The following is a 16,900-nucleotide window of genomic DNA, read 5'->3' on the forward strand; positions in this document are numbered from 1 at the left end:
GATAATCCTATACTCCTTCATTCTCATCTCTTCTAAAACTGAGGTTATCTTCCCTTTATTCACTGCAAGCAGCTTCTCTCCACCTCATCCAGCTGATCAAAATATGAAATCTTCTTCAGCTTCATCCTTCCTGTTGGCCAAAACCCTGGTCACCTCCCATCTTCTGAAGAAACTTGTTTTTGCATAATGTCATCCATTCATCCCAGTAGACGTTCACTTCCCTCTCAAAGTCAATAACTTTGCACAAATAATCGAGTCCAAATGCCCAGATCCACCACAACTGTATGTGAATAGTAATGATATTAGGCAACATGCCTATAGTTAACCTTTTGCAATTAGTTCTTTCTACGCATGGTAGTGATATCACAAAGTATTACTGAGGTTGAACAAAATTAGTTAAAAGACCAAATGATGTCAAAGCAATGGCTGTTATCCCATGTTACCAAACTGTCCTCAAGACGTTTGGAACTATTGGCTGGTTGACTATTGTACTGGCTTAATCAAACCAGTCTATGTATGATGACTTAAGGAGCATGTGCCTTAAAAGACAGGACCATTGCTAAGTCAATGTCACACAAAGGTCAGGCTTGGAATACCACTATACCTATTTGAGCACTTTCTGTGGCTTCACTATCCATGTGAATTGATTATCACTTAAAGTCTTACAACCAGCTTATTTTTCTGCAGTAAATTAACTTAACAGTTGGTTCATCAAATCCCATCATCTAGAACATCGACAATGGAAGGCATCTTCATACATTGTTTTGTGTATTAACTATTCATGACAAAAAAGAGGGGCAAACTTTATAACTTCTAAATGATCTGCCTCCATGCCGACATTTCATTAGTGTATGAAAGGTCAGTTTGCTTGGTGTGTACTTTGCTGGAAATGTATGTGTTTCTGCAATAAACAGAACTTCAGTTTTAAAATGTTTTGAGGTCTTTTTTAAAGGAATTACCACATCTTATGAATGTAATGAAAGTCTATAAGTATTACGGACAAAATCTAAAAAATATAAAATATAAAAATGATGGTCCACAGACATAATAGCAATAAGTAGTCTGTAGTCCTTCCTCTGAGAGCGACTGTTCGGTAGTTTCCATTAAAGCCAGTGAAGAAGTTCTTACCATAGGTGGTTCCTCCAGTGCACCTTCTGGCATGACGGAGCGATTCACCTTTGCGATCCATGTTAAGGTGTTCACAGCAGCTTCCTTATTTCCAGTTGAGACATTGAAACGAGCAGATTCTGGAATAAACTGCAAATACCCAGGAAAGAGCTTAGGTAAGCATTCTTTGACAGGGTCAACATTAAAAAGAGAGACAAGTCCACCCAGTTTGCAAGCTCCCCAGTTACAGTGGCCAATATTTCATAAATGGACTGTGCCGCATGACAGGAACCTTCAGCCCATTCAATAATTGTGGGCACAACTTGGTAGGATAGTGCAACAGCTAAAAGAAATCCATGGTGGGTCATGATTTCTGCTGCCAAGCGTCAATAACATGTGGTTATGCAACTGGGTCCCACACTTTCTCTCAGTTGGTGAAATTATTAATTTTCAGATTACAGAGCCAGCGGAGGCAGGGGTTATGCTGCTCAGATTTAGACCAGCTTGTCACAACATATGCTGTATGTGGTAAGCAACAAGGCTGAGTAGGGGAGAAACCCTGCCAATTCCAGGAGAGAAGGTCAATGAGGGTCTTTATGTAGGATGGGACACCTCACTGCTACCCTGATGCCACTCTGTTCCCAGGCATTCTGATTCTCACATGAGTTTACACTGCTGGGCAGTAAAGTGGCCAATCCACTTGTTTTCTTTTCAAGAAGGGCAAGAGATTTGTCAATCCGATCGTGTTCTAGGTTGCACAAAGAAGTGAAACATTGGTACTCAAGAGGGAAATTATCTGCCTCCTTATTTTTTACATATTGGGAGAATTCAATTTAGAAAGTAACTTAGAATATAGGGTAGACCTGAGACAGAACTACTCAATATCATTGTTTTAAATCCTCCTCTAAGATCAGAGGTGGCAATCAATGTTAACAACACAAGGGTGAGTGAAGTCTTTTCATGGACTATGAGAATTTAATTTGTTAAACAATTAGCAATAACTATGATGCTGTATATGCTTTCCACAGGACGCCTGTAGCGTGAATTACCAGATCAGAATCCATTTATTCAATGTAGAGACACTACAACAGGGGGTAACCAAAGTGCTCCCTTGTCCTTTGTTCATTCAACTTCCCTTGGTCTCGCGAGTCCAAGGTGCGGAGGTAGAATGGGGGATGTCAGTCTCTTCTGTTTCTCCACCGATCTGCAAGAGATTGGAGATTGGGGCAGTGCTGTGCCCTCACCAACCACCTTCTTCCGCATCAGTGTGTTTCCCTGCCGGCCTGTGCGCAGAAGGGAAATAAAGCCACACTAGTAACTGGCTCTCACAGAGCCGCTATCAATGTGGCTTTGGGCTGGGAGTGTACAAAAGGTGGGGGTGGAGATGATATGTTTTTTAGTTTCAGAAAGTTTTTATAGCAGAGGGCAGGGGACGGTGGCTGATGGCTCTTTCTAAGGGTGGTGGGATGGGTGTCAGGATTGCAGGTATTTATTTTTAATTTGAGGCAGGGAGAAGGTATATGTTGAGGGTGTTGGGGTGGATGGCAGGAGCCCAGATTTTTTATATACCTTTTATGCATGTTCCATATGGCTCACCCATTATTCCATTAGCCCTGGTTATATGTTGGTAGCAGGGGCAGATGATTTGTGGGGGTCATGTATTAATTATGATATAGATGAGTAAAATGTAAATACAGGGATGTTTTCAACTTAGGGTCCTGAGCGACGTCAGACAACTTGAGCTTCACTCTTATCTAATTGATCTCACGTAGAACCCCTCGGTGAAAAACATCCTCATAATTCACTGTTACCCATCTATAAGTCTATAGGTTATGTTTAGCCATCACTAACAGCAACTATCGTGAATACCAGGTACCAGATGTACTAAGAATCAAGTCGCAAAAAACAGTCACAAATTGTGGCTGAAATTTTGTAAATCTCTTGAATCAGGTTCTTGAATAAGGTTTACTTTTTTATGCAACCTATTTTTCTTAGAAGAAAAAAGATTGCGTTGAAAAAGGGAGGTTTTTTTTTTCTACGTTTATTTCAGAGTTGGCAGTAGTTTTGTGGACCACTGTGTGCCCAACAAACTTTATTTTAACACTCGTAAAGGAATGTCGTTTGAGGATGAGTTACAACCTCCTTTGAGGTTTTGGTAATGTTTCTATCATTTGCTACCGAAATTGCAGTTGCAAACCACTGATACATTTGATACCAGGTCACAATTTGAAAGGGAAGCCTTAAACATGCGCCTTATAAATTTCGATTTGCTATCAAGTTCTAAACCCGTTTTGCAAATCAGTAGGCCTTTACCGAATCACGAAATAGGTTTGGTGAACACAATAAGCCATTTTGTGGTCGCAAGCCCTATTTTGCAAATTACAGGGTTTGTGACTGCGAACCCAATTTCTATTCCCTACCCAGTCATATTTTCATTTTTAAAATGTTATTTTTATTGATTTATTATTATTAACATTATTATTTTAACAAAGGCCCACCAGTAGTAATATGCTGCTGGGCACACTTGCTTACTTTTGTTCACTTGTTTCTCCTTTTTTTTAAACTTTCAATTTATTGGTCTCACATGGTCATCCACCATGGTAGATCAGTAAATTAAAAGTCCCCACCCAGCGTCCCTGTGTATGCATCTCCATGCATCACTAAGGAGGCACATGCATCAACAGCCATCTTGGAATGGATTTTCTTTAACAGAAAACCCATTGCTAAATTACTGGCCATGCATGTGCATACGGCATGGTGCAAGCACTCACATGTGGGCAATAATCCATTAGCAAAGCCATCTGGTTTGAGAACTGCGTCCTATTGGCTTTCTCATTTATTCTTAATATTGGGATTAATAATAGTTTTTATTGCATTTCTATGTACTTCCAATATTGTCATATAAGGGGAAAAACGATAAAGTGAATGATCAAGTAATTTAGATCAGTTGAGACTTGGAAGCTTGGATTTGCAGGAATACCAGCTTCAAAGGCAACAACTAAGCACTAGAGCAATCTTCAAGTGAAAGTGAAAGAGCTTTAAGTTGACATGCGAGTGAGACTATTAGGGAAAGACTTCGGTTACTATTGCATGGAGGAAACCCTAAAGGGTTTTCTCGATGATTAGACTAACATGAACGCACTTCCATTAGGTGTCTCATGTGATAGACAATCAAGACTTATGAGGGTCCCCTCAATAGAGGAACATCTAAATGAAGTCCAAGTACATATGAGTGAGATTCGATGTTAAGAGTAGGGAAGACAACACAGATAGTGCAGCAAATTTAAAAAATGGGTTCGCAAGTACAAGATGGAAAAACAAACTGCTTCAAAGTTAAGTGTGCTCACTAACCTTAAAGACAAGGATCAGGATGATGCCAGGGATGGAAGACACACGGACAAGCCAACGCCACCCAATGGTTGGATTTATCACTGATCCCAATCCAATGATTAACAAGGAACCAGCCAGCCAGAACACCTGAAAAACATAGGCAATCTGTCATGAACACCTAACAGTCTAACAAGTGCCTGCAGTCACAAGGGAACCCACCATCTGAGAATCAACATTGTTCAAAAAGCTGCTTTCACCTATTATACAGTGATGTTATTACACCAAAAGCAATGGGGTAGCAACAAGAACATCACTTGATTTTTGACACGTCACATTACATAATTGAAAGTGACATTATGGGGCATATTTATACTCTGTTTGCACCGTTTGTGTGCCATTTTTTTAACGCAAAAATGGTGCAAACATAACGCCATGTTTATTTTTTTACGCTAAACACGTCTAGTGTCAAGTTATTGCAGTTAGTAATTTTTTAGATGTGTGAACCCACCTTGCGTCAATGAGATGCAAGATAGGCGTTCCCGTCCAAAAAATAACTACGCCCGTAGCGCTATATTTATCCCCCTGGGGGAAAATGGCGTATGGGTGGGAGGCGGTCCTAAATAATGGCGCTAAGCCTGCTTAGAGCCATTATTTAATGTCTGGGTCAGACCAGGTTTTAGGGGACCTGTGGACCCATTCCATGGTTAAGTATCATGGAATGGGTCCACAGGTGCCCTCCCCAAGCCCCAGGAACACCCCCACCATCACCAGAGGGACACCAGAGGATGGGGGACCCCATCCCAGGTAAGTATTTTTTATTCTTTTTTGCCAATGGGGGCCCTAACTTGGGGCCCCCTGCATGGTACATGGTGCAATGGCCATGCACAGGGGACACTTGTCCCCTGTGCTGGCCACTGGGGTGGTGGGCAGGACTCCTGTCTTTCCTAAGACAGGAGTCATATTTCTGGTGGTTGTGCACCAGGAAATGGTGCTAGTCTGGTTAAAGGCATTTTTTTGCCTCTAACCAGGCTAGTGCCATTTTCTGACGCAGAACTCCCTCCTTCCCTACCACCATCCCCACCGGCCGAGCGTCTTCCAAGATGCTAACCCACATTTAGCGCCAGCTTGCACCATTCAATAAATACTGCACCCGGCTGGCATTGTTAAATGATGCAAGCCGGCGCTAAACCTTTTGCCACAGAAATGTGTTAGCGTAGTTTTGTGGCAAAAAGCATAAATATGGGCCTATATGTCCAATAGTTTAATCTTTTTAAACCAATTTGTTATTGAAAATTACAGCATGTTAGATTTACAGTGATAGTTGCTGATGCAAACAGATAGCTGCAATCAACATATATTAATATAGGGTAGCCTTCATATGATTTATGTATTAATATTTTCTATGACCAAACTCACCTGCCTGGGAGATAGAGCGCAGTACAAAACTCTGCAGCTGAATAAAGAAGCATTAAACTGATACAGTTAGAGGGATGACATTGACATATAGGGAGTAATCCTTGGTTGACAGCGACATATCAAAGATGTAATAAACATATTGTGAAATAAATTAAGAGCGCTTTACAAAGCATTAGCTAATATGAGTGCGATGGACAATCCAATCATAGAGATGTAAATGAGCAATTCAATCTAGCTAGACCTTCGTAGTTACCTATACAAGCTTTAGGACAGATGACGTTAGCCCCCTGATTTCCCTTGTGTGGGAGCACAAAGGGAATGGGAGGAGGGGCAAGGAAACAACAGCTGGCATTGTCAACGAGAGAAGAAACCCCTTCCTACCTATGCCAGAGTCAGAATGAGAAGTCTGAGACGCTTGACACCTTTGCTTAAAGCAAAATTATCAGTTTAAGCTCTGCCCACTGTCCTTTTTTTTTTATATATGCAGACACTCACCTTTACTTGTGGTTTTTACTTACTACAGTCTTGTTTAGTATACATTTTACTAGGGGTGATCATTAATAAATCCAGTATTGTTATTTTATTCACTGAGAAAGAATTGGTCAATAGTTGTATAATAACCTTCATACATATGGTACATTACACTCAATTGAATATTCATATTACATTGTGTTGTATGGCCATGTTAACTGTCCTGTCTGTACTGAGCACACAAAGCAAGTAATTGCTGCAGTCTCTATTTGTTCTTCCAGTGTCATCACACACATTTTCTTTCTCACAGTTTATGCCACTACAGCACCTTGTGGGAGGAGTGTTGACAAAAGGCGTTAGTGATCTGCCACCAATCCGAGCACAATGTACTTGTAGACTGGTCAGTAAAGCCTCTCAAAAAGATGATGAAGCTCTGCTCGGACAGTATGGGGAGAGGCAAGAGACCAAACAATTTTGTTGGTCAGTGTTGGGGGCTCAAAGAAAAGACATAGGTGGTCATTCTGACCCTGGCGGTCCATGACCGCCATGGCGGAGGTCGGCGGAAGCACCGCCAACAGGCTGGCGGTGCTTCCTGGGCTATTCTTACCGCGGCGGTAAAGCCGCGGTCAGAAAAAGGGAACCGGCGGTTTCCCGCCGGTTTTCCCCTGGCCCAGGGAATCCGCCATGGCGGCGCTGCTTGCAGCACCGCCATGGGGATTCCGACCCCCTTCCCGCCAGCCTGTTTCTGGCGGTGTCCACCGCCAGAACCAGGATGGCGGGAACGGGTGCCATGGGGCCCCTGGGGGCCCCTGCACTGCCCATGCCACTGGCATGGGCAGTGTAGGGGCCCCCTAACAGGGCCTCATAAAGATTTTCAGTGTCTGCTTTGCAGACACTGAAAATCGCGACGGGTGCCACTGCACCCGTCGCACCCCTTCAACTCCGCCGGCACCATTCGGAGCCGGCATCATTGTTGAAGGGGCTTTCCCGCTGGGCCGGCCGGCGGTCTTCTGGTGGTCGCCCGCCGGCCCAGCGGGAAAGCCGGAATGGCCGCTGCGGTCTTTTGACCGCGGTGCGGTCTTTCGGCGGGAACCGCTTGGCGGGCGGCGACCGCCGCCGTCAGAATGACCGCCATAGACACTTAAAGATTAGCCCTTTATGGACTCGAAACCAGTGCAGTTATTGAGATAAAGAGAAATGAAAGATCTTCTGCCCTTTTCTATGATAATTCTTGCTGATAAATTCTGAATCATTTGTAGCCGAATGTTAAGCCCTTTAAGGCAAGATCAAATAAAAAGCATTTCTGTAGCCCTGTTGGGAGGTCATAAATGCCTGGACTACCTCCTCAATGGTTGGATTGGAGCAGATGAATTAAGATTTACTAAGGGTTTGTGCTAAGTCACGCAAAAAGGCACAAACTCTTGCTGAATTCTTTACATTCCTGCATAAAAATAGTTATTTGTGCTGCTTTCTGCCTCTACGTATCAAAAGGGCTTTACTTGGGTGGAAATTGAGCATTACAGCACAAGCATCCAAATTTAATTTCAAAGTATTCTGCCATTTTCTAGGTCACAGAACTAATTTGTGCTTTTTTAGATCAAGGTAGCAGCACATATTCTGCTTCACATACGTGTGACCTTTGATATGGTTTCCCATGTTATGTTATGTGTATCTGTAAAGCACACAATCATCTACGAGGATATCCTGGCACTGAGCAGGTGTATGAGCCTAGCCCTGGCTATGGTAGGTTGGTTAACTGAAAAGTCATGTCTTCAGCTTCTTGCAGAATTCAAAAACTGAGAGGAGAAGGCTATGATGTGGAGTGGGAAAGTGTTACCCACTTTGGGAGCTATGTAAGAGAATGCCCATCTACTGATCCAGTTCTGCATGGGATGTGCATGAGTAGGAGTCCTGAGGGGCAGATGTTTCTGGGTATTTAGTTGGAGGAGATGAGACTGTTCCGGCTGATGGGGCCTAAGTTGCATAGTGCCTTTAATGTGTGTGTGAGGAGTTTGAAATGAGCATATTTGTGCAACGGGAGCCAGTGGAGCTCCCTGAGGTGTGGTGTTGAAAGTTCTGTGTTGGGGGATGAGGACGAGCCTGGCTGCAGAGTTCTGGACGGTTTGTATTCTTCTAGTGAGTTGCTTGTTGATTCCTGCGTAGAGGATGTTTCTGTAGTTAAACTTGCAGGTGACTAGGACACGAGTGACAGATTTTCTAGTGTTGCTTGGGAGCCATTTGAAGATCTTCCCCAGCATCTTTAGGTTCTGGAAGCAGGATGCATTGATGGCATTGACTTGTGCGGTTATGTCCAGTTTGGTGTAGATGATTATTTTTAGGTTCTTGGCGCTGGTGCTGGGTGTGGTCCTGGGTTCGTCCAGCCACCAATTAAAGTCCCAGGGTGATGTTGTCTTGCCGATGATGACTACTGCTGTCTGTATTTGAGCATCCTTTCAATCTGGGCAATTGCATTTCTTCTCTTAAAGGCTTAGGTTCTTTTCTTATCAATCAGGCACATTTCCTTATCTTCACCCTTATATATCTGCTGCCAGTCAGCTCGAATTTGGAGTACTTCAAGGTTCCTCACTAAGTCCAACTCTATTCAATGATTGCATTGTCCCTCTACCCAAGCTGGTTCAGACCTTTGAACTTAGCATCATCTCAAATGCTGATGTGCCAAACTCAGCACATCATTTTATTGACACAACAAAATTTCAAAACATGTCTTTCCTCTGTAACAACATGGATGCAACACAGGTGCCTTAAGCTCAACTCAGAAAAAAATGAAGTTATCATCTTTGGCCAACTCAGTTCAATTTGGTCACATACATGGTAGCCATCAGAACTTGGCCAAATCCAGGACACTTCAACATCTTCCAGGAAACTATGGTTCAGAGTTGGCCAAAATCTATTATTTACCTCACAAAGTGCTAGTGTCTCATCAAAATACATTTCACTGTTAGGTCACTTAAGTAAATCATAGACTTCATTCCCAGTTGTTCATGCACTGCTCACTTCCACGCTTGATTATGGGTATTCTTTTTATTAGGACTTCCAAAAAGTCTTCTCCATCACTTACATATTGTCCAGAACACTGCAGCACATCTCATCTTAATTATCCACATAGAGTAAAACACTGCATCCCATCTCAAAGATCTGTATGGCTCCCTATTCTAAAAAGTATTCTATTTAAAGCCATTACTCGTACCTTCAGAGCCATACAAAGGCCTGATCTAGCTTCAAAATCTCTCTCAATGGTATAATGCCTCCTGCATACTCAGATCTTTGAGACTAAGTTCCTCAAGATACAGTGATCCTCTGAGCTCAGCTCAAAGGCCGTTCCTTTGCTTATCTTGCAGCAAAGCAACAGAACACATTGCCACTGGCTATTCAGTTGCTGACTTTTGAAACTACCTTTTAAGATTAAAACCTGTCTTTTCAATACAGACAAATCCTTTTATCCTTGAGTTGGGGGTCATCGGCTGGAGGACTTGGATGCTCTGTGGTAGCTGTTGCGCCCCATAAACATACCATTTTTAATTCATTCATTCCATACCATTTATGAAAATGCAGGCTGATTGACAGCCACCCTGAAGAAAGTCTGAATGTATTTGACAAAAGTGTAGAAGCCAAACTGAAAAGATGTGAAAAAGGTAGGCAAGTGGTGACTTATATATATGAAATGGTGTGGGGTTAAGAGAAGAATCTAGTGGGAGCCTACACATGATACGATGAAGGTGTGATCTCTATGGGCCTAAAAAAACTGCCCTACCGACATTTTTAAGAAAGTACTGGAATCAGATCAAATCTTTACCTCTTATCCAAGAGCCAGAATGTCTAATTACAAAGAAAGTATGAGTGATGGTTTCCTCGCCTGGTTATAGGCACCGGATACAATTTCCTTTGGAGCAGACATCTAACGTATTGTGCTATTTCACCTCAGAATTAGATCCTGTCAGTTTGTTGGCTGAGATAAATACTTAATGTATAACATCTGAAAAACATCCTTGAATGTAGTTTGCTGGTCAAATGAAGGTTTCAGTACTTTCAGAACACATAAATGACTGACAAAACGACAAACAGCCTTTTTAATGAGCACTGAACCCTTAAGTAGCCACTGGAAGGATCTCATCATTTACCTTTCAGTATTGTATTCCCCGATTCCACAAATTTGCAGGCCTTCATTTCCTGGCCATTGAAAAGAGATTATAACCAGAGGACTCTCGTCCCTCGGCTGGAAATATTGTAGAGATCATCATCTGGCTATTACTGCTAAGAAAATGAAGTAGTGATCTACACATTGCTTGAAACAGTATCTGTTTAAACTGTTTAACTCTTTTTTAAACTACTATTTTTGCGCTGTTCAGGATTGGATTTTTTAAATAATACATTGTGCACCACAAAGCAACTCAAGCAGCAGTATAGCTGGTGGCAAAGCAACAGAGGACAGTGCAACACACACACAATGATAGACTGACTTCTCAAACTCACATACCTCTTCTAAACCTTGTTCTCACTAGGCACTGGCCTGACAGTTCCCAGCACAATTACAACCCAGGATACTCTGAGATAAACCACTGGCCAAACACCGAGAGAAATTAAAAGAAACCCATGAAACGATCAACATACCCTCTCATCCAGTGGTACAAATGGTGATGATCCCCAGGGCGCCCCATACGACCCATCCAATATAGTCCTTCTTCTGCAAGAGTAGCCAGGGCCCGGGGTAGGAGGCTGAGCAACAATTGATGTACCCATTTTTTTTTTAATACAAATCTGGCGCAAACTTAACTCCGTATTTATACTTTGGTGCTAGACCCGTCTAGCACCACATTTATGGAGTTTCCAGTCATTTTTTTACCGTGGAAACCTACCTTGCGTTAATGAGATGCAAGGTAGGCGTTCCAGGGCAAAAAATGACTCTAAGGCCTTTGGGGCTTATTTATACTCCCATGCAAAAATGATGCACAGGAGGGGGAGGGCCTTAAAAAATGACTCTAAACCAGTTTAGAGTCATTTTTTAACCCTGGGTCAGGGCAGGCGTTAAGGGACCTGTGGGCTCAATTCCATGGTCTCCGACCATGGAAGCAGTCCACAGGTGCCCTTCCCTGCCCCCAGGGACACCCCCTGCAACCTTCGCCAACCCCTGGAGGACACCCATGGATGGGGGCCCATCTATGGTAAGTAGAGGTAAGTATTTTTTTTTATTTTATAAAGTGGCATAGGGAGGCATCCACTGCCCGGTAAGAGTCATTTATTTTGACACTAACCAGGCCGCAGTGCCGGCTAACGTCATTCCATAAATAAGGTGCCCGGCTGGTGCGTTGGAATGGCCTTAGCCGGTGGTAAACTTTTTGACACAAATCTGCGCTAGCGCTTATTTGCGTCAAAAAGTATAAATATGGGCCCTAGTTTATACTAATCAGTACTTTCCTAACATCTGTGAAAACCTGATGAAATGGCCACTAACTTTTTTGAGTGCCATAAGCTCAGTTGGCATTGCCATACAGAGTGAAGTCAGGGTTTTTTTTGTGGAAAAGAGTAACTGGCATTAACAGGCCTCTGGTGATGCGGCTGCTCTGCGAAGGAGGCATTGGTAAACTCTATAAAGGAAATATATTCAATCAAGACAGAATGGACTGATATTTATAATTTCTACTTGTAAATAGAATGAAGGTGAGTGTCCTGCTGATTATCTCAATCCTTTGGAAGATGTGTTTGAACATTACTCTGATGTTGCTCAACACAGATGAAAGTGCTCAGGAAGCTTTCGGTGCTGCTTTTGTTCATGGTCTAGTGCCCAAGATACAGGAGTAGTAGTAATGTAATACAAGGGTACATGTGATATGCCAATCAGTAGCCAAGTCTAATAGAATAATTACAAGAGAACAGAGGTTCACTGTGGATTTAATTAAATGCACGGATGAGCCAAATCCAAAAGAAAGAACAAATCATAAGAACATAATATCCAACCGTCAAAAGTGCATTGTTGTAATATATTTCTTCACATGTAATGATAACATTGTGGTGCTGTGAAAGGTGATCACAAGTGCGACAAATCTGAAGAAGTGACATGTGAGTATACAAAGAAAAACAAATGACAAACCTCAAAGAAGCATATCACGTAAGGGGTCGGACAGCCTATATGCAAAAATGCTGACGTTTCGATATCCTGTCCTAAATCTCACCTCCTTCAATTGGTTGCTCTTACCCGTATTTACTAACTCAAAATATGACTATTATAAATATTGTATGTAATATATTGGAGTAGCCCATGATTTGGGGCTCTTACGGGTGGAACAGGGTTGCCTCACCTCATGGGAAACCCGTTTGCTAAATAGCGCTTAAGTTATAGGATTGCTTGATGCTGTTATGTTACCATCTAAACTTGCGATTGCAAACAGCACCGCAAATTGAACCTCTCCAGATGAATTATCTAGTCGAAATGATTTTGTTGATCCAAATAACAAAAAGGCTGCTCTGCCCCAAGTTCTGAAGTCACTTTCTCAAACTGCTGACTCTCTTAAGCCAGCTCTCAAAGATTTGTCTGAATTATAGGAATGTGCTGCTGGGGCAAAGAAGCAGGCTTGGATGCAACAGAACTGTAAAAGGGAACAGTAAAAGGAAAGTGGTGTCCTGACATTTTTCCTCTTTCTAAGTAGTCGCACAATGGTATCACCCTGTCAACAAAGGTGGCATGATACATGCCGCAAGCACCCGCTCAATTCCCATTCTTCCCTTCTGTAGCCTATCAATATTCCCACTCCTGTGCCACCTATTAAGCCCACAGTTTGGGGAATGAAACCAAAACCACTTCAGCTGTTCACCCACCTCGATGCGGCCCCTTTATCTGCATCCAGATGGACTTTCTCCAAATGCCTGAATGTTGGTCATATAGATATGTTCCGATTTCTGTCTAAGTTTTCGGGTTGGCTATAAACATATCCCTGCAGACATGGTGAGCTATTACAGCTGTGAAACGGCTGATTAGGGAATTCATTCCTACGTTTCTGGCACTCCTTCAGCTAAGAAGTGACTAGGATACTCATTATTTGTCTACTGTAGTAAAAGAGGTTAGCATCACCCCGAGCCTTATAGGGACATGGATCATTTCAACTCCACTGTGAAAAACAAAATAGCTATGATGTGTCCTGAGACGTGTCTCAAGTAGCCCAACCCTTTTCCCTTGGCCCTCTGGTTAATCATAGCCATTCCTAGCCAAAGAACTAAGTTAAGTGCATATGAAATTGGCCCAGACAACCCATGCACCTACTGCCAAACCCCACCAATGTCTCCAGCATCCCTCGACTCGCACCTGAATGATAGCATTACCCTCCAGGATTGCAAACAACTTACTTGCTATCTCTACAAATTTTGTTTCAAGGTCTGAGCTGCCTTACCTCCCTGTCCAATTAAATTCTGTCACAATCTGCAACCAATGGTTTGGGTCCATACGTGAGTTAACCAGTGGAAACCTGCTGGTGTGGTCCTTTACAAGTCCTGCTCATCACAAACACTGCTGTAAAGTGCTGTGGAATACCAGCCTGGGTGCATGGCAGCCATTGCAAGAACACCACTGAACCCAAATGCTCCAACCCTGCTGTTGCTTCTGTGCCCTTGAACCAAGTCTCTCTTACATGTGGTGTGCCTGCTTAATATACAACTATACTTCATTGGCTCAGAAAGGAACGTCTGCCGCCGATCTTCCCTGATGTTGTCTTCTCCATGATGCAGCATCTGTTCCTTTCCACAGATGAAGCCTCTGGCTGAGGTGGCTGGAAGTCTCTCAGCAGCTTGATTCCCCAGTGGGTCAGGCCGTCTTCTCTGCTGCAAGCCTTGATGTTTGGCTCTCTGTGGGGGTCTGCTTAGAGGGTCCGGGTGGAGAGTGCCTGGAGAGCAACAGCACCATGCCTTTCATCCACTCTCAAACGCGACTATCTTTCAGTCACGGCTGGCGACTTGGAAAAGTGGCGAGGCGGGGGGAGATAAAACAAAAATAAAATATGAATAAAAAAATTTAACAAACTTACCTGAATGGAACCTGGACGCCTGGGACAGCTCTCTCCAACTCAGCAACAGAGTGTTGGGTTGGAGAGAGCCCTTGTGCGCATGTATATCTGGCCGGCTCAAGACTTCATGCGCACTGAGGGGAGTGCTCGGTGCACTCCCCTCGGTGCTGGTCACCCCCATGGCCCCTTTCCCTTTAAAAATAAAATGATAATAAACATAGTTTATTATTGTTTTATTTTTACAAGTTTGCAGCTCCTGCTTCTGGCTGGGGGGGGGGGGGGCGACGCTCCTCCACCCTCATGGGGGAGCCGCCCCTGCTATCTTTGTAGAGAGAGGTTTGCTTTTTGCACTTACTACAGTAAGATATCTTGCTAGATTTGTGGCCACTTGGCCACAGATTCTCGACAGAGCATGCCAATTGTCCCCAGTCCCTTAGACAAAGAACAATGCATTGATTTGTACTTGCAAGGGCATTTCCACAAGGAATATGAAAATGCTACCATCCCTTTCTCCTTAAAGGTGGATGGCTTCTTTTTTTCTAACCAAGAAATCATGCCCCTGCTATTCACTTTGCTGACACAACTCGTGGAATGACTTGTGAAATCTGAAATGGCAGTAACTATGTGGGTCAAAGTGACCACGAGTTGTTCTTGCCGACTGTTGTGAATTCCAGCTTGTCCTTAATCATTTTCCCCGGAATCCTTTATTCCTACAGATACTCACAGGACCACATACAATAAGCTCTTGCTAAGTCCTCATACCAGAAAAGACTGGCCAGAGAAATACTCGAAACTGCCTGTTTCTGTGCTATGATGTTCTGTAGGTATTGGAAAGAACTATCTATTCATAAAATTCAAACTGTTGCTAAGATTCTATGGAAATTGCTAAGTCCACCGCCATTTCCAACCAATCCGAAGTTCAAAGAACTGTCATTTTGCAAAGCTGGAGAGTTCTTGAATTTGTCCAGGCTGTCAACGGCAGTTTGTGCCTTTGCGGGATCCGAACGAAGTTCATTCGTACAAAATGTTTCATTCACTAGTCATGACCAGACTGATCACATCCCTAATGTCAAAGAGTTGCACAACATTAATGACGGCTTTGGTCTTGATGGGTGGAGTTTATAGCCTCGGTTAAAGGGCATGTCTAGGGGCTGGGAATAACTTTGGCAAGTTTATTTGCGCTCATCATGCGGTACATACACTTTTTTACACATTTCACTTACTGCGTTTTGAACACAAGCCGCCTTCTCACTCTTTCACCCTCATGTTACCAGAAATTAAGGATACTGAGGACAAGGGGCATGTATGACTCACTAGAATGTGTTAATGATGTTTTCCACAAAATGAACAGACCTATGAAAACTGATGGCTTTGAAAGTTGCACAGTAAATAGCGCAAAAGCGTGTGGTTGTGGAATTAATAATATAGCCGTAAGTTAAATGTAACAGCCTAAGGCGTCCTCCTGCTCAGCGCTATACCAGTGCTAAGTTGTGCCCATTGCTAACATGCAAAGCTGCACTCGCTGGGTTGGCATCATAGACGACAACTGAAAGGGTGTTTTTTTTAAATCAATTTGAAGGATAACTATGTCGTATCCCGTGAATTCAGTTTCATATATAGATCTTGATTTGGTTTCATCGAGTGAACTGCACCGGAGCCCTGTGTTTAACAACATAAACTTGCCTTCTGTACTTGTGTGTAATAACTTCATGCGGCCCCCGTCAGAGCCCCTGGCTGTCCAGCTCTGTCATTCCCCACTTTTCTTTCTTTATAAACATTTTCGGACTCCAGACTGGTTAACTCAGAAGCGAAGGGAACACATTTCCAACTCAACATGCTTGTAGTGTTGAGGCTTGGGATGCCTCAACACAAGTATTAACGCGACGCGCGTTAAATAAAACTCACGCGACACGGTTGATATTAGTTGTATTGTCGGCGTGGTCGGAGATGGCCTTCTCCGCCTTGAATGCTGCAGTAGGTGTCCAACTGACAGCATGGCACGTGTCCCCCCCCTCCGGCCACGCCTTTCTTTATTTATAGCTCCGAGCCAGAGGCCACGGAGCAAACCAACAATCACACACACAGTAGGGGGAATCCACCCGGAAACATCCGGGGATTCCCCACTTCAACAGACACCAGGGAAACTTCCCCCCACACTCCAGGGAAGTGTCAGCTGGTCGGTTGCATCACTGACCAGCGACACTACATTCCTCCCCAAAATACAAAAACCAAAACACCAACAACAAACCCCACACAGTTCACTAGTCACATAGATGGTCAAGCAGCCGAACAGAAGGGCAAGGATTACTGCGCAAGTTGTATCGGGTGGATTCTGAACGACGAGACATCACCTCAGGAATCACATCACCAGGCACTGGATCAGTCCGGACAGGAACTGGGCCATTCTCAAGCTGACCAGCAGAAAGGGATGCAGAACTATCCTGACACGGCTCTGGAAACAACTGACCTACATCATCGGCATCACGGACATCGCTTCCAGCGACACCTCCAGGGCAATGAAACCTTTTAAACAAAGATATGTTTCGGGTCACAGTCTCACTCCCACG

The 16,900-nt window shown here is 43.4% G+C and overlaps 1 protein-coding gene across 2 annotated transcripts in view; it reads right to left on the reverse strand.

Moving 5' to 3' along the window:
• The window catches only part of SVOPL (SVOP like), a 244,704-nt gene that overhangs the window by 117,094 nt on the left and 110,710 nt on the right, over window positions 1-16,900 (reverse strand). For both annotated transcript variants that reach the window (XM_069227985.1, XM_069227984.1), the window contains exons 8-9: window positions 4,459-4,584; window positions 1,129-1,257 (exon numbers count right to left, since the gene is read on the reverse strand). In XM_069227985.1, coding sequence (XP_069084086.1) covers window positions 1,129-1,257; window positions 4,459-4,584 — 255 coding nt within the window. The remainder of the gene's footprint in view (window positions 1-1,128; window positions 1,258-4,458; window positions 4,585-16,900) is intronic.

Source organism: Pleurodeles waltl, chromosome 4_1, assembly GCF_031143425.1.
Source record: "Pleurodeles waltl isolate 20211129_DDA chromosome 4_1, aPleWal1.hap1.20221129, whole genome shotgun sequence".
NCBI classification, from domain to species: Eukaryota; Metazoa; Chordata; class Amphibia; order Caudata; family Salamandridae; genus Pleurodeles; species Pleurodeles waltl.